This window comes from Zonotrichia leucophrys, chromosome 7 (assembly GCF_028769735.1).
Source record: "Zonotrichia leucophrys gambelii isolate GWCS_2022_RI chromosome 7, RI_Zleu_2.0, whole genome shotgun sequence".
Lineage (NCBI taxonomy): Eukaryota > Metazoa > Chordata > Aves > Passeriformes > Passerellidae > Zonotrichia > Zonotrichia leucophrys.
In genome coordinates, this window is record NC_088177.1 from 9,337,480 (window position 1) to 9,354,213 (window position 16,734).

The 16,734-nt window shown below is 40.7% G+C and overlaps 2 protein-coding genes across 5 annotated transcripts; one reads left to right on the plus strand and one right to left on the minus strand.

The window, feature by feature from the left end:
• Positions 1-43: 43 nt before the first annotated feature.
• On the minus strand, positions 44-10,019 carry PARP9 (poly(ADP-ribose) polymerase family member 9). 4 transcript variants are annotated; one of them, XM_064718567.1, is made up of 11 exons: positions 9,093-9,221; positions 8,862-8,901; positions 7,314-8,143; positions 5,755-5,976; positions 5,462-5,674; positions 4,639-4,699; positions 3,814-4,188; positions 2,876-3,021; positions 1,994-2,159; positions 742-829; positions 44-580 (listed from the first exon to the last, which is right to left on the minus strand). In XM_064718567.1, exons 1-11 carry the CDS (start codon positions 9,147-9,149, stop codon positions 472-474), a joined length of 2,307 nt encoding a protein of 768 aa, XP_064574637.1. In that variant the 5' UTR covers positions 9,150-9,221; the 3' UTR covers positions 44-471. The 4 variants fall into 4 exon arrangements, with proteins under 4 accessions (XP_064574637.1, XP_064574638.1, XP_064574636.1 ...); XM_064718568.1 differs by lacking the exon at positions 9,093-9,221 and adding an exon at positions 9,849-10,019 and having other exon boundaries at positions 44-829; XM_064718566.1 differs by lacking the exon at positions 9,093-9,221 and adding an exon at positions 9,277-9,402 and having other exon boundaries at positions 44-829.
• On the plus strand, positions 9,357-16,135 carry DTX3L (deltex E3 ubiquitin ligase 3L). The gene is made up of 5 exons (XM_064718569.1): positions 9,357-9,583; positions 10,044-10,267; positions 11,520-13,010; positions 13,688-13,905; positions 15,121-16,135. Exons 1-5 carry the CDS (start codon positions 9,406-9,408, stop codon positions 15,188-15,190), a joined length of 2,181 nt encoding a protein of 726 aa, XP_064574639.1. The 5' UTR covers positions 9,357-9,405; the 3' UTR covers positions 15,191-16,135.
• Positions 16,136-16,734: the final 599 nt, after the last annotated feature.

Genomic DNA, 16,734 nt, shown 5'->3' on the forward strand with positions numbered 1-16,734 from the left:
CATGAAGTATTCCCTCATGTTTGTCATAACTGTACATAATAGCATGTCCCTAAGCAGAAAACAGCTCTCATCTGCTGCGTTCTCCTATCTTAAGTCAAAAGAAAACTTAAGGCTCAAAAGGCACAACCAAGATTTCTTGTGTTTCCCTGATATATGCAATGTGTCAGATTAAGAAAATGCAGTGGAAGAATGAGAGCCTACACAAACATCAAGCATTTAGTCACAAGCTGAGATCACATTAAGGAATAAAGTCAATTATCAGGTCTGTTAAATGCTAATGTTAAATGTTGCACTGGATTTTGGAATGCTTTCCCTTCTGCTTCCGTTCACAGGTAATTTTCTCCTAATCTCCTTAAGATGTTAACTTGCTTTCTTGTTCACAGATATTTCAGAGAGCTTTCAGGAAGCACTCTGACCATAGCACACTACTAAGCAGAGCATCCTCTTAAATCTAAGTGCTCGACTTTGTTCTCAGAGGGTCTTCAGCATAGCTACAGTTCTGCTCTGTTCCCACTGAGGATCCTGCTGGTTTCCTCCAGGAGCTACAGTGGGGAACAAGTCAGCAAATACTGTGGAAGGGCTGCAAAACCATTGAAAATGACAAAGGTCTCAGGATAGTACAAATTATCTACTAAACTGTCATATAATGTAAAGGCATCCCCACTCAGGGCTGGTGGCATAATACAAGATGGCTGGCCTGTAGTGTACTTGCCAGTTACTACATCAGCCTCAAACACGTACATTTTAGAATCCATTTCCCATGTAGCTTTATCCTTGGTCAGGTGCCTCAGGTTCTTTGTAAAGTAGATGCCAGCTCCATATTTTTGTTCTGGAAAGAGAAAGAAAAATTTTCAGAAGAGAAAGCACTTAGCAGTTGGTTCTTTCAGGGTGGTAGTTCCAAGAGACTGCTGCTTGATTCTGAGTCACAAGTGATGTGACTGCTCCATGTGTGCCATCCTTTTGGAAGTTAATTTTCATGGAGTGCCTCTGATGCTTGCACTGACCTCCCACTGAAGCCATGAGCAATGACAGCTGATGGCCATTCCAGTTAACTGCTAACTGTTCAGATTTCTCTCTCAAAGCAGTGATTGAATCATCAAGCTCTAAAGCATTTATATAAAATAAATACATGACTCACACTTCAGTCATCATGTACAAGGGACTCTGATAAACAATAAAAGGCAGCAAGATCTTGATAATGTAAACTACAAAAAAGATTTATATGAAAAATGTCACATGAAGTGCTGTTACAGTATCAAATGGAAAAGTGCAAAGAAATTAGACCATCATCTTACTGCTTTTAAAGTTTGGAAATGTGCATGCACATTACACAGACAAAGAAGGCAAATGTCCACTTTTTGAACAGTTTATTGCTTGAAATCCCAATTCTGCAATTGACATGTAAAATATCACACACCTACTGCAGGATGAAGCACTGAATGCTTACTCTTTCCCTTATGAAAGCATCTGTCTGCTACAATATTTCATGGATTCACAACTTTCCTCCAAGTGTACTTTACTCCAAATGGAAGCTCAAGCAGTGAAATCAGCTGCTGTCTCTGACCACACCTGATCTGAGCAGGGGCCTGGGCTGCATGACCCTCAGAAGCCCCTGCCAGCCACAGGGTTCTGTGGTGCCCTTGAACATGCTTTAGAGCACCAAGCTACTGAGTGCAAGTTTGCAGCAGTTACATAAGGACACTGACTTTCTTTACAGTGATACCACAAAATAAAACTTGGACATGGAATTACATGCACACTAATAATTCTGTCTAGTGTTTGGGCTAGGCTTGAATTCAAGTTTATCTTCCTAGAGCCTTGCTGGCTCTACAGTATCAGGAAACCTTACTGTATATAATAAAGTAAGCTCATATAAATCTAAATACAAGTAAAAACAGTTCTTACTGAGGAATGCCATTTTTTCTAATTTTAATCTGAGTTTAGTATTCAGTCACTGTTCATTTTGATTATAGATGCCAAAGGAAGTTTTTACCTTCTGGTGGAGAATACATCCTGTGAAATCCAGTTTGGCAAACTGAGCCACAGAACTCAGGAGGAACATTCTGGTACAACTTTTTAGTTGCTTTGGAGCTACCGTCTACATTTTTTTTCATTTGTTGGAATGCAGCAGATAGAAGTGGATTATGTATCTTTTCAATCTGTAAGATAAATAACAGCTTAGCATAAGCAGATAGAGACTAATTATGAAATCCTTAAGTGCTTTTATTGAGGCTGTGTTCTTCAGTGATTTAGCCTTTGCTTTAGCCTATAAGCATGGACCACAGAGTGCACAAAGTATCTGAAGTGTGCAACTGATCCAAAGAAAAGAATCATACCACTAGCCCATGCCTCCCCCACTGAAATCACTGGGAATATTTCCTGATGTACTTGAGTTGTGCTGAAGAGATTAAGTCCACCTCCTGTTCAGTAAAGCAGTGATACCCAAGAATGATTCCAGCTTTAACACATAATCACATCACAACTCTGGCACATTTTTAGTGTCAAGCTCACAAAAAGAAAACAGACACTGAATTAGTGTCCTGGAATACTGTACTTCATTTACCCTACCAATCTCATATTTCTCTAGAATTCTATAGAGGGGCATTTGAAGCATGAAGGACGAGGGAGAACATACAGTACAATTAAAAAGAGTTCTCAGAATTTAATCACTTTTTTGAGTGACTATTTGCATTACATTTAAAATACTATTAATTCAGATTAAAGACTGGATCTGATTTAAGGATGAGGTTGATTTGATCTTAATTTTTAAAAGCAATGCATTGAAATAGGTAATTGATTTTTTTACGCTTATATGAAATATGTTAGTTCAGATATATGAGCTGAGATACAGTTTCTCCATGAATATCCTCCTTACCCTGAGAACACGAAGTCCAGCTTTTTCAAACTCTTTCTGTCTGTCTTTAAACTCCTGGAGGTGGCAGTCTACCGGTGAAATTGGGATGTACTCAGTGGTACTTGTCATGTGAAAGTCTCCTGAAAGCTGGCCTGCTTCTGCTTGGCCTGGATAAGAATAAGGGAGCAAAATTTTCATATACTGTAATGCCTGAAGCAAAGGCAAGGGAGGCAGATCCACTACTTTAGCTGGTGGTTTAATTAGGAACAAAGAATGTTAAATGTTCTCTGAAGTAATGTCAGAGGCTAATATTGAGAGGGACTAGTAGATACATACAAAGATGTATGTAAATGTATTCTGGTTTTCTGCATTTATTATAAAGAAACCAGGAGAGAAGAAACTAAAAAAAAGCAATTTATGATCTCCATGACACCTCTTCACAGCTGAGCTTTCAAATAAAGGTATCTATCTTGAATGATTATCAAAACACAAATTAAAATTGATCACTCAGTAGCTTTCTGTAATGCCATTAGTTGTATCAATTGTCCAGCTCTGCAGAACAAGTCCACTGCTGAGCCCTGCAACAGTGGTCCAGCTGTAGCCAGCAAGAGCTCAGCAAAGGTGTGTGTTAATGAAGTGCAAATTTTGTAAATCCCCAGGGGCCAGGCTTTAGGGTGAAGCTATCCTGGAGTGAGCTCCACTCAGCTGGATATCCATCATGGCCAGCCCCTACTGGGAATGCTGCCACGTGAGAGACCACAGCTAACAAATGGTCTTCCAGGGGCTCACACGGTGAAAGTACAGGGATATCAGCAATTAACGCAATATTCAATATGTGTGTGTGAACTGAATGTATCTCTGTCCCCTCTCAGCAATACAGAGATCTGTTGCTTCATACTTAACCTTGTTTAGGCACTTATTTACTTAATTAGTGTTTAGGCACTATTTACTTTACATACACATTGAGTAGAGCAGTTTCTCTTGTTCAGCCATGGCCTTCTCTTGCACACGAAGCAGTAATTCTTCAGCTGTGAGCACTGTATCAATCAAAACATCAGGAGGGCCCTGAAATTCCAGTTTTGCTCGTCCATCTCTCACTTCTTCTGACACACATACACTGGAAGGCTGGTGTCGAAAGAGTTCTGCAAACTCCTCTTTTCCAAAGCAAAAAATGTAGTTGTTTTTAATAACAGCATGGGAACCTTCCTGAATTTTCATTATTTCTTGGAGCCACGATTCTGCTGCTTCCAGTGCTGTGGGCATGCACCCTTTAAGTTCAATCACAGGTTCACTGCTTGCAGGCTCTTTTGCAGTCTGACTGCCTGATTCTGTCCCTGGAAGATATATATATATATATATATTTTTAATACAAGTGCATTGAAAGAGAGAGAAGCTTTCAAGGGCTGACACAAATTCCTATTTGTAATCCCAGCTGTACAGTGCAAGAAACACACTACTCTTCTGGTATGCTCAAAAAAGAGATCAGCTATGAAGAGGTAAGGTTTCCAGGATACACACACACATATGGAGAATTTATCTGCCTTTCACTAAATTACTTCCAATAAATTAGGCAATGAGAATGGGTTTTAAGTCTTAAAAGGGTCTGCCCAGTTCCACTCCTATAAATGTAAAGATACAAAGTGCTCATGAGTTTTTGCTTCCTCCTCTCCCCAAGGCACATATGTAAATACTAAGTTCCCTATTTTAAAAGGAATTCTGTGATTACAGATTCTCAAATTTGGAGTACTCATTTACATGAAATGCCCTTTTTGTTCATTACTTACCCAAAGGATCACTTCTGCTTTCCAGTTTGCATTTTGCTGAATAAAATTTTCTCAAGACAACCTTGAAAGATAAAAGTTTAGGAGCAGTTTGCAATTTCTAATCAAATATGCAATTAATATCTTCAAAACACTGTTAGACAAGCAGTTTACAGCCCCACCCCTGATTCTGAAATTGTTAACACTGGCATTTGTCAGCTTTTCCCAAAATGTTATTCCTGACAATATCAAATGCATTCCTGTTCTTCTGCATCTCCTAAGGTAACACACCTTACACACTGAGTGGCACCTTTACCAGCTCCTTGTGGTTGTGGCCTATGTCATGCTACCACATAAGATAAAGGTGTTCATTACTTGCATTTTAATGCTGATGCATCTTTACTCAGTTTTAAAAGCCAGACTATTCTCATGCCTGTCTATTTGAAAAGCTTCTATTATGTTAGCTCATATATGTTGATAGTGTTTTGCCTTCAGAGCTCCATACAAAAAACCAAAACTGACTGTAAATATTTCCTGAGGAGGAATATTTGTTCATTCATTAGTTAAGAGTAGGCTCCTTCTTATACATTCACTGACAGACATGAGAATTTTAAAGCTCTCTCCCCTTTTTATCAGACTACAGGCTGCAGGCTTCTAGTTTAGTGAGGAGAAAATAATTATTTACAAAGATTGAGTATCTGTTAATGAAAGTAATAGCTTCACAAAGAGACCTGCTGCCTGGAGTCGCTGTTAGTACAGAACAGACTATCATCATTTTTAGTCATCTATGGAAATACTTCTAGAGTTTTCTGACTTCCTTATGGGTAGTTAACAACAAATTGGTTACCTCATAGGCAGCACGATCACCGGGGCAAATGACAAACTGCACTTCTCTCTTCTTCTTAGGATATACCCTGGCAAAATTTAAAACTGCTTCAATCATGGTGCCTGCCACTGTGTCAACAGGCAGCTTTGGTGACCAATTTATTGGAAAAGACACGGAGGGACATGAGTTTTCCTGAAAATGACCCAGGCATCTTTTCACTGCATCCTTCAATTCCTGCAGGAAAAACAAAGTCCTTCAGTCCTCACATCACCCAACATGAGAATGCACTGAGATCCAAAGTTAGTGATCATCACCTCAAGCTGTAGCACCGGGTGCTGGTACTGCAATAGCACATGCAGGACAGAGGTAGAGAGCAGCCGATGGGTTCCCATTATCAGGGGCTCCTTAAAACCTGTCAGATGTCTAAGATGATAATGAACTTCCTTCAGAAAAGCTGGATCCTCTTTTTCCAGCAGTCTTGAAGATTGAGAGGAAAGCCCATCCCTGGCATTCATGAGGTTAATAATAGCTGTATTCTGCAAGGAAAGAGTGTAAATTTCAGTGTACTACAAACTGACTATTTGCAAGCCTTGCTATTATAGAGAGCATTTTTTCTAAGCACAATTCCTGTACAGAGGCCTGACTGCCACAGATCAGCTGCTTGAATTTTCCTACTACTTACTACTAGAGCACTGGAACACATCAAAGTATGCACTTTGCAGTGCCAGTTCAGGAACCAACAGTGTGCACAAAGCTGTTCCAGTCATGAAGAGTGCACTGAACAGAATTATTACTCTCACTATCTAAGTGACCCACGTGCCAGTTATCAGCAGGAGAGAACTATGGATGTGGCTGTCATCCCAGCCTCAGGGTAGCAAGGACACATCACCAAATAGCAGTGGCAGTACACATAAGGGAACTGCAAAGCTGTGATTGTTTCCAATACAAATTGTTTCCAATGGAAAAAGCAGATTCCCATAGTAGGTGCCCTGTATTTAAAATATCAAAACCACAAAAAACTTGTTTACAGAATGCTGATAACAGCAGTAATTGTTCTAACCTTAACTGTTGAATATTATCTAAAGACACAAGAACATGTTTTCTTCATGGTCTTGAGGGCATGTGCATCTTTCAGTGCTGTAGAATTGGTTAATAAAATTCCCTGCAAGATCAACTTTGCAATCCTTTGTTCTTACACCAAAAAACCAAACTTCCTTTTAAATTATGACACTTCTTTAAAATAAAAATGTATTTATTTTTAAGATATAGTATTTGCTAAAAGTAAATGCCATTCCTGTGATGTACCTTGCAGTCTAAGAGAGCTCTGTTGAATTCCTATGACTGAGGTAATCTATTTTGCATCAGATTTTCTAGCTAAAAAGTTAAACAATTCAAGTAATGCTCTATTTAAAGGTAAGGTGCACATCATCTGTGTAAGTTATTTTCTGCTGTTTCAGTGTTTGCTGAATAATTCCAGAAATGGAGTTACAAGAACATAAATTATAGGAAAAAAAGCAAGGCAGTAAATAAGAGACTACTTCTCTGGAGTACATTATAAAATGTGAACTCCTACCTAATTAGAAGATAAATCTTAACACAGAGATGTATTATTAAATCATTCAATCTTTATCTGCTTCCTGTTATAACAGCACATATACAAAAACAAAATAAAAACATTTCAAAGTTCCATACCCATTTAGACAAAAACCAACTCCTTGCTACTATGATTTAATTACCATGTGTAAATTCTCATCAAACTGACAAGAAAACCATTTAGTGGACTGATACAAAATGTGTTCTGAACTCTTGGGCTCCAAATCCTGCAAAGACTTGGAGGCAGCACCGTGTTGCACAAATGACAGGACAGACTCACCTTCAGATCTTCGGGGTGCTGTTCTACGATGCGCATGCGAATGTTTTGATGCACGAGGTGAGGTGAGCTTAGTGCAGCTGGCACAGTGTCTTCAAGTGAACTGGTATCACCCAGAAACTCTTCACAGGCCTTCTTTATTGCTGCCACTGTAGACTCCTCAATGTTCACCAGGCGGATTTCCCTGAGGCTGCCTGGTGGATTTGTCTCAACAAACTCCTTTACAGCCATTACAATCACTTTAGAACACAAATCAATTGGGAAGGCATAGATACCTGAACTCACTGCTGGGATAGCCACAGACTTTAAAGCTCTTCCTGGAGCACTAACATAACGCAGAACATTCAAAATAGCATTGTGAAGTAGATGACAACATCTTTCCTTTTCGTGAATATCCCACCTTGGACCAACTGCATGAATAATTACCGTACAAGGAAGCTTCCCTCCACCTGTAACTGCTATGTCACCAACTTTGACTTCTCCATAGCTACGAACATAAAGCTTGCTTTCCTTTTCTATTTCTGGCCCTCCAGCTTTTACAAGGGCAAGAGCAAGACCTGCTGCATGTTCAAGATACCCATTGGCTGCATTCACCACAGCATCGACCTTGTGTCTTGTGAGATCATCCTTATAAACACAAACGTCAATGCCCCACTTTACTTTTTTCCTGTATACTTCACCAGTGCTTTTTGCTGCTTTTCTGAAGGCCAACGTACAAGCAAACCTTTTGGAAACGAGATTATTTAGACAGTTTTCTCTTCTCTTAAGAGCTTCATAGGCATCTTTACTGATGGGCATCATCAAATTGACTTCATCCATTATGAAATTTGACCCTAGGACACAGAATATAAAGTGAAATAGAAGGTATTACTATCAAAACATTTATTTTTATCTAGAAGTGTGGTTTATAGCTATTCCTACTGTCATTGCTAAACAATATTTTTTTACACACTCTAATCTTTTCTCTCCCCTTTTCATAGGTTTAGAGAACCCAAGGAAGTTCATTTAACTGTGCCACAGAAATCTTATACTGAGTTTTAATTCTGTGAGTCTATTAGTCTGCACTTAAAGCCCACACGCAAATTCTTCTTTGTATGGAACTTCGTATGAACTCAGAAAGGCTTTTAAAAGCACATTTTAAGGAACAGTTTTTACAGTATTACTATGGCTATAGAGCCCTCTCCTGGCAGATGTCAGCAGTACTATACTACAGCAGTTATGTTAATTAGTTTAAATCAATTTGTGTGAGTTTAGTTGAACTTTCCTCCAGGGTATACTACCTGCTTGTAAAAAGTCAGACGGTTTGCACTTATAAAGTATACATGCTGACTCATTAAAAGACATCTGAGCTGTTGCTTTTAAAAGAGAAATGCAAGAAAGTCCTGTTGAAGTAATTAATAATAATTACTGATTCATAACTGTGTCTATTTCACATTAGTTATGAATTTCAGGTTGCTTTTGGCTTTTGTTTTCCAGTTTGCTGGCAGTAGCTGTCAGTTTTCAACTTACATAAAAGTACACACTCCGCAGATGGCAAAACGAGAGGCTTACCTAAAGCGGGCTTCCCTCTGAGGAAATCTGAAACGTAACTCTATTGTAACAAAAAGAGAAAAAAAGGAAAAGAGAAAGTAAATGCTACAAGCAATAAAGTACGTGACCTGCCTTCCTACAAGAGAGATTCTGCTGCAAATCAAACCAGCACCAGTTTTCGAACATCTATACGAAGTTTTCTAGTGTTTAAAACGCTGCTGGGAGCTGCGGGAGCTCTGCGGATGAAGTTACCCTCAGGTTCCTGCAGCTCCGGCTGACTCTGAGCAGTGCGAGGCCGGGCGGAGCCATTCCCGAGCGCCGGGCCACGGGACGGGACTGCTGCGTTCCCCTCAGCCCCGCCGGGAGCTCCCGCCGTCCCCGGAGCCCTGAGGCAGCCGCCGCCCCGGGCCCCTGTCCCCCTGCCCCGCTCCTCTACCTGGACGACCCCCATCTCGCTCAGGGCGGATCCGCAGCGCTCGGGGCTGCGGGCGGAGCGGGAAGCGAAAGCGAAAGCGAGCGGCGGAACGCGAAACGAAAGCGAAAGCGGGCGGCGGGGCGGTGTGGGATGATGGCGGCCGCGCCGCTGCTGGTGCGGCTGAACCCTGCGCCCACCCCCGCCGACAAGGCGATCCACAAGCTCCTGAAATACTTCCAGTCGGGAAAGCGGTCGGGGGGCGGCGAGTGCAGCGTGCGCCCGGGCCCCGAGGCCGGCACCTACTGGGTGGACTTCTCTAAGGAGCAAGGTACGGGCCGGGCGTGGGGGCGGCTGTGAGTGGACTGGAAATGGCCGCCAGGAACCATTTAGTGTCCCTGGGCAGGGCGGCTCTGGGGCCGCGGGTGGACCATCACGTTTGCCGGTAACTTTATCAGCCCTATCTGCCTTTGTCCAAATTAAGAAAGGGTCTCATTAATGCATATAAATATCCTAAGGGCGTGCCAGACTTTTCGGTGGTAGCCAGCCACAGGACAAGGAGCAGAGGGCATAAACTAGAACACAAGAAATTTCACCTTAACATGAGGAAGAATTTCTTTACATCGAGGGTGGCAGAGCAGTAGGACAGGCTAGCCAGGAGAGTCGTGGCGTCTGTCTCTTGACACATTCCAGATGACTCTGCCTTGCTCCTGAAGTTGGGTGGGATGATCTCCAGAGGTTCCTTCCTGCCATAACAGTTCTGTGATTCTGTCATTCTGAAATTACCACAGATAGGAAGCGTGTGGAATCCCGCTCAAAGCACACCTTGGAACTGGATACAAGATGCTGCGAGATAGTCATCCTGCCGGGAGAAGGGGCCCCGGGCAAGAGCCGGGTTACAGCGCACGCCTCTGCCGGCCACAGCAAAGGCACTGCCGGCCCGGCCCTGCCCCAGCAGCAGCAGCGGGACAGCGGTGGCTGTGGGGCCACAGCAAAGGAAGACCTTACCAAAAAGGTGCATCAGGAACAGCAATGTCACAACCTGCCCCACTTGTAGTTCCATGAGTTCTTTATGTTGCACTTAAATATTTTGTGTCAAAAAAAAATGTCAATTATGTGATCTTAGATAATGAAATGGGGGCCAGGAGTGACATTTGAGTGCCAGACCAGAGGTCAATCTACATATGTTTACAGGAAGCATGGTTTCCAGCCTGACTCTGACAGGTGCCAGCCACTATTCCCCAAAGCAGCACTCTGGCAGGTTTCAGGGGTAGTATGCACCAAGGGCTGCTCTCAAAAGGTAGAAGAATTGTCTGAGATTTGGGTCCTTTCCACCTGCACCTACTCTTCCACCTACCTTTCACCTACTCTTTCCAGCCTTCCACCTACTCTTTCAACATGGTTTGCACCTTGAGGCATCCCTAATTATCTCCATCTCTTCAGCATTAAAAAAGTCTGCTGTGATGCGATGTAGCACCGCAAACATGATTTCAGACACTTTGAACCAAAAGTTACGCAGAAAAGATCAGCTGTGTTTAGGGATATGGGATAGGGCAACATGGTGTGGATGTGGCTCATTATATCTGGCTTAGAGGGCTTTACCCTGTTCTGCTTGGTAACATAGGTGTAGCTTTTGAAGTATAGCATGGGTTAACATAGTGTTTACCTGGCATCTATACTGCAAATTTCCCCATCACGCTGTCTGTGTGAAGTACAGAAAGGAATGTGTTCATTATTCTTTTTCAGAATACTGTTTTCTGCCCTTACTCTTGGAGTTATTAAAGCATGACTTCTGGGAAAATTTTAAAGAAAGATAATGAGTGAAAATATTTCAAAGTCGTGTTAAAACAACATGTTTTAACATGACTTGTAAGTTATATTTCATTGCTCTAATATTAATAAGAGCAATGAAATATAACTTACAAGTCATGTTAAAACATGTTGTGTCTGTGTAACCTGGCTCTAAGGGGATAGATACTATTTTGGGTCGCAGTCTCAGCCTAAATAGCAGAGTTACTGTCTTTCCTTCTGCAGTGCTGGTGACATTAGGGCATTTCATTTTTGCTGCTGACTTAGAAGCAGATTGTGCTATTTGCCTGTTTGTACTGTTAGTGTATGTGACATAAAAGAAATACTGTGTGCAAACTTGTTTGTAGTAATCTGGCACTACTGGGATGGACAGAGCTTCTCCCTGCTGAAAATACAGAAGTAGCCAGCAGAGAACCTTAGAGAAAACTAATGTTGATGTGTTCTTGTCTTTTCTGTAGATATTTCTTACAGTATCTGCTACTTTGAATACCAGTATGTTCACTGAAGACCAAAGGGAGAAAATTACCATTATGTGTCCAAACTTAAAGAGAGAAGGAAGCCCTGGTGTGGATGGCTCTGAGAAATTGACAGGAGATTTTACAGATATTGAAAAAGCTTATCACTACTTTGAAGATATCCTTGCAGGCAAAGACCCAAACCAGGATTTTTCACATTCTGAATGTAAGAATGGTTTGAAAGACGAAAATGGCCTGAATACTGAAGAAACAGTTGAGTTTACAGTTGTGACAGCTCTCTATGAATATTTTATTCATACCCACAAAGAGGAAATCAAAGAACTACATGAAAGGTTTGGAGCATGTATAAGAAGTAAAGGTCACGATGAGCATTACACATTCATATACATATCTTCCAATCAAAGTCCTGCATTGTTACAAGCAGCTAGTGATTCTTTTATCAGAACCTTCCAGGAAGCTACAAAAGATCTGACGCAGGAAAAAGTTCCCATAACAAAGATTGACACATTAGAAGAAACAATAGTAAAATTAAATAAAAAGTTTAGAAATCTTCTTGCTAAAGAGGAAGGGAATCAGTTGCTACTCCGAGGTTCAAGGAATGAGATTTCAGCTGCCCAAATATTTCTAGCAGGGGAAGGTGGGAACAACCAAGCTGAAAAGAATATGAAAATATCATCTCAATGGTACAAATACAGGGATGGAATTGAAATTGATGCTTCGGTGTTTAAAATGTTGGAAACCATACTAAGCGAAGAAATTGAAAACATAAATGGCAAATTTGATACACTGGTAGAAATAAAAGAGAAGTCATATGGCCAGAAGGCCGTAATATTTAGGCCTAAATCTGAAACTTCTGATATGTCATCACATGCTACTGAAAGTTTTATCAGTGCATTTCAGAGTGCCTCTGCAATGTTAAGAGAAAAAGGCATCAGCGTGAAGCTTTCAGAAGATCAGAAGAAAACTTTAAGTGTGCTGCCTAATGCTAAGAAATTTGAAGACCTTAATGTAAAACTTCAGAAGAATGAAGTTGCTGAAAAGTACACGAAGTCCCTTCTTAACACTGAAGGGACACAAACTAGAAATAGGGCACCACTGTCCTCTGGCTTCAGCTCTCAAGAAGCTACAGGAGCATCTAAGTCCAGTGATAGGCAAAAGAATAACCTTTGTTCTGAGGGACAGACTCGGGCAAAGACAGAAGAAAAAGAAGATGATGAATGTCCAATTTGCAGGGACAAAATTGAAAATAAAGAAATATTAGAAAAGTGCAAACATGCATTTTGCAAAGCTTGCATTGACAAAGCCATGGTTTATAAACAAGCTTGTCCAGTTTGTAATACTGTCTGTGGAGTCCTGACAGGAAACCAACCAGAGGGAAGAATGTTAACTAGAACTAACAGTTCGTCTCTTCCTGGTTATCCCAATTGTGGCACCATTGAAATTAACTATGTTATGAATGGTGGTATTCAAACTGTAAGTATGCTTAAATATTTCTTAAAGATATTTTCCCCACAGCAAAACCAATATTGAATACAAAACTAATTCTTTTCCCATTACTTGAATGCATGTTCAGGGAGGACATTTCTTTATTTTGTACAAATCTGCAAGTGTTTAATTCAATCTTTTTGGGCATGATTAAGTTAATAGAGTAGGAATGAAATAGTCAGATGATCAGCCTCCATTTTATATGCACCAGGACAGAAATACCTGTCTTTAATTTGTACAGTGGGAGTAACTGAACTGAAATCTATGCAGTGATATCATATAAGCAAACTATAGTGAGAATTTCTGGGATGTTCTCTTTGCTGTGGACACCAATGGACAAAAATGAATAGTGGGCTGGTTTGGTGAGAGCTTTCCAGGTGAGATACCTCCTTATGTTATGTGCCTGGATTCGTGACTATGACTGAGAATGGAGTAAATTAAAAAAGTCACAGGTGCAGCACCATGCATTTGGGAGAGAAAAGAGGGAAAAACAAATTTAAAACTAGCAAGTGGTGCATGAGTGATGACAAGAAAGTGTGAATGACATTTGTACAAAATAAAGTATCTAAAGAGAAAAAACTCAGAATTAGTTATCAGTCATGCTATGTCCTTCTGAATGATTTATGATATACAGTGTGGGTTTGTTTTGTTTTTCTACAAAACAGAGCAGCCACCCAAACCCAGGGCAGAGTTATGGGCCAGTTCGCCGAAAAGCGTATTTACCTGACAATGAGGAAGGGCGAGAAATTCTGCAGCTCCTCAGAAGGGCCTTTCGACAGAAATTGATTTTCACAGTGGGGCAGTCACATACTACTGGTGCACAAAATGTTATCACATGGAATGATATTCACCATAAAACTGCCATTGATGGAGGACCTACCCAGTAAGTAGTCTTGTCTTTATGCAATACTGTTGTTACTCAGACGTGTCAGGAAGACTGCCTTGAATATCTTCCACATTTAGAGCTTTCACTAACAGAGTGATTGTGGATCCAGACATGTGGATCCCTATGGATCCAGATGTTAACCACCTTCCCCTATTTGGACAGTTGGAACAAGGGTGATCTTAGTGTTCTGCTGCCCCTCAGACTACTCATTCCCCAGTGAGTTTGTAAGGTACTTAGTTAATAACTGCTTTGATTAGAATCTACAGGACAGCAAGCTTTTGATGACACCTAAGGTTGGATTCCTGATCTATGCCTCTCCTGTTACCTGCTGTTCTGCACCAGGAGGTGCTGGTCCATTATGATCCTGGTAAAGATGGCACTATCGTGTTGTAAAATGTGATTTGAAATTCTGCTTAGCAGAGCTAACAGCAGGAAGTGAGATTGTAGTGCAGATATGGTTGTGTCCTTTTAGATGCTAGGAGCCAAGAGTTGTGCAGCACTTGGTGGGTCAGAACCCAGGACACAGTGCCAGCCCCAGCCATAAAAAGGGTTACCCCATTTTGGCCATTCAAGCTGTGAGAGGATTTTCTGAGTGGGTAGATGACCGCCCTATCCAGTATTTCTTGAGGATGTGCTGTACTTAAGTGAAAGGAGCAATCACCAGGACAGAGTGTGAGCTGCCTGCAGCAGAGACAAGGGGGAATCTTGGACCAGTCCTTTCAAGCTTGTTGCAACCTGTAAGGGGTAGGTGGTGTCTTGCAAGCTTTAAAGGCTCATGTCTAGATCCTCCTGACTGGGCTAGGATCATTAAAAGAGCAAAAAATATCAGTTTTACTTTACTCTTCACTCTGTGCAAATCCTCTCTCTTGCTTATCACGTGCTTCATATGCAGTATGCTTCAGGTCTGATTTTCTTTTTAAAAGCTATATACCCAAACGCCCTATCATTTGGAAGGGAGACCCCAGGCAGCTTTGAAAATCAAGTTCTTAGTATCAATTTGGACAACAAAATGTAGCAGCTCCTTAAGTTTGTAGCTTTATGCTGTCTGTATTGTTTCTGTGACTGGCAATATGGGTCTGTTTTCTCTCTAGGGCAAGAACTGCATAAAATTTCTAAGAGATTTCTAAAAAGACTTTGATGAGATGGTTTTGTAGAATTGTTAAGTGCTTCATTACAGAAATAGCCCAAACAATTCTTCTCTTCTTCTCCTAGGTTTGGTTACCCAGATCCTTCTTATCTGCAGCGTGTTCGATCAGAATTGAAAGCAAAAGGAATTGAATAAGGGAATCTATCAACTCTCAACTCTTAAGTGCAATGACTAAACAAACATATAGCAGTTAATGTGCTATTCAACTCTGAGGGAAGTTGCTTTGTTTAACTACCTACCTAAATTGCTTGTATTTCACAGTTAGCTAAGAAAAGTAATCTTTTCTCATCAAACAGTGTATGTTCTTTGCACAAATCATTTACTTCCTATATATGTAGCCTTTACAAAATTTGGTTCTTGGGAGTGTAGTATCAGTTCTGTTTGCACTTTGTGTATCTTGCTTTACTAGCAAATCTAATTGGCCCTTTTCCCCACAACTCTCCAGTCTGATTTCCAAAACCCCTTAGATCCACTACTTTTATTAGATGAAACATTTCTCTTAGCTTTGCATTATGATGTCTGCCAGCATGGCTGGCATCATGTAACCTAATCTAATCTAAATCTAAAATTTGTATGCAAATTTGTAAGCAAATATGTAATCTAATCTAAAATTTGTATGCAGCTATGACAGTGTTAGCTGTGATAAGGTTATGGACTTTTGCTTATTTTCACTGTAAAAATTGCCTTAGTGATTTGGGTTTTGCATGTGAAATTAGCCATGGATCATGTACAAGTGGGTACATGGATGCTGAGCTCTGCAGAAGTGCTGAATGCTGAGAGCTGTGTTGGAGCTGTGGGAAGTAACAGTGTCTGTGTCCATATCTGACAGTGGGCTCCTGGTTCTGTGCCTGCCATTGTGCTTAAACTTGACTACAACTTTAAAATCACTTTTTCAACTATAAAACTATATTCTTTCAATTGCTTCCAATATAGGTTTAAATTGTATCATAAAGATAGTCTGCAGTGCCTAAATAACCTGCTAATTACCTGTGTGGTGGTATGTCACACAGACATGATTTTTAGTAAGTTGAACCATTTCTCTAAGGCTACTGAGGACAACTAATAAAGAAAATACAAAAATACCATGTGTGTTTCTTCTGTACGGGTTTTTCCTCCTTTTTGCAATACATATAGCTGTATATATTTTTTAGATTTAGGAGCTTCCCTGCAACACCATGTTTTGGGGCAGATTGGGCTCCATGCCACCCCTCTTTTTTAAAATGTATTACTTTGGGTTTTTTTATTATTTTAAGATTCCCACACTGTGAATAGGCACTACAACTTTGCCACCTTGACTTTCAGGTTTAGTAAGAGTGGGCACCATTTGGTTTCCATGTGGGTTGGGATGTCTTTCCCGCCCTGGTTTTGTGTTACTGTATTTGTTTTAATATTTTACATTATTCCATGCAGTAAAATAGCAGAGGAGGCAGTAAAATACCAACACTCCAGTTGTTTCTAAGTGACTGAGCTTTTCTGCACACGGAAACAAGCTGTCACTTGGGACAGTGCCTTTAGGAAATAACAGAAATAAATTGCCCACCAAGAAACAAAGGCATCCCCATGAGTCATTCAGCAGAGTATCTGATGAGACCTAGATGTCATCCTAGCTGGTTGCTTATAATTTTTAGATACATTTATGTGTCCATTTCTTAAATGAATGTTCAGTGGAATGAGGGGGG

What these genes read in the sequence shown, in the direction of transcription:
- DTX3L (XM_064718569.1), top strand. Translation starts at nt 9,406, where the DNA reads ATGATGGCGGCCGCGCCGCTGCTGGTGCGGCTGAACCCTGCGCCCACC. An exon ending in TGAATGGTGGTATTCAAACT is followed by an intron (nt 13,011 to 13,687) that starts GTAAGTATGCTT and finishes TCTACAAAACAG; the next exon opens with AGCAGCCACCCAAACCCAGG. An exon ending in ATTGATGGAGGACCTACCCA is followed by an intron (nt 13,906 to 15,120) that starts GTAAGTAGTCTT and finishes TTCTTCTCCTAG; the next exon opens with GTTTGGTTACCCAGATCCTT.
- PARP9 (XM_064718565.1), bottom strand. Translation starts at nt 9,149, where the DNA reads ATGGCTCCGCCCGGCCTCGCACTGCTCAGAGTCAGCCGGAGCTGCAGG. An exon ending in GGAGCTGCAGGAACCTGAGG is followed by an intron (nt 8,902 to 9,092) that starts GTAACTTCATCC and finishes TTGTTACAATAG; the next exon opens with AGTTACGTTTCAGATTTCCT. An exon ending in GTGATCGTGCTGCCTATGAG is followed by an intron (nt 4,700 to 5,461) that starts GTAACCAATTTG and finishes TTATCTTTCAAG; the next exon opens with GTTGTCTTGAGAAAATTTTA.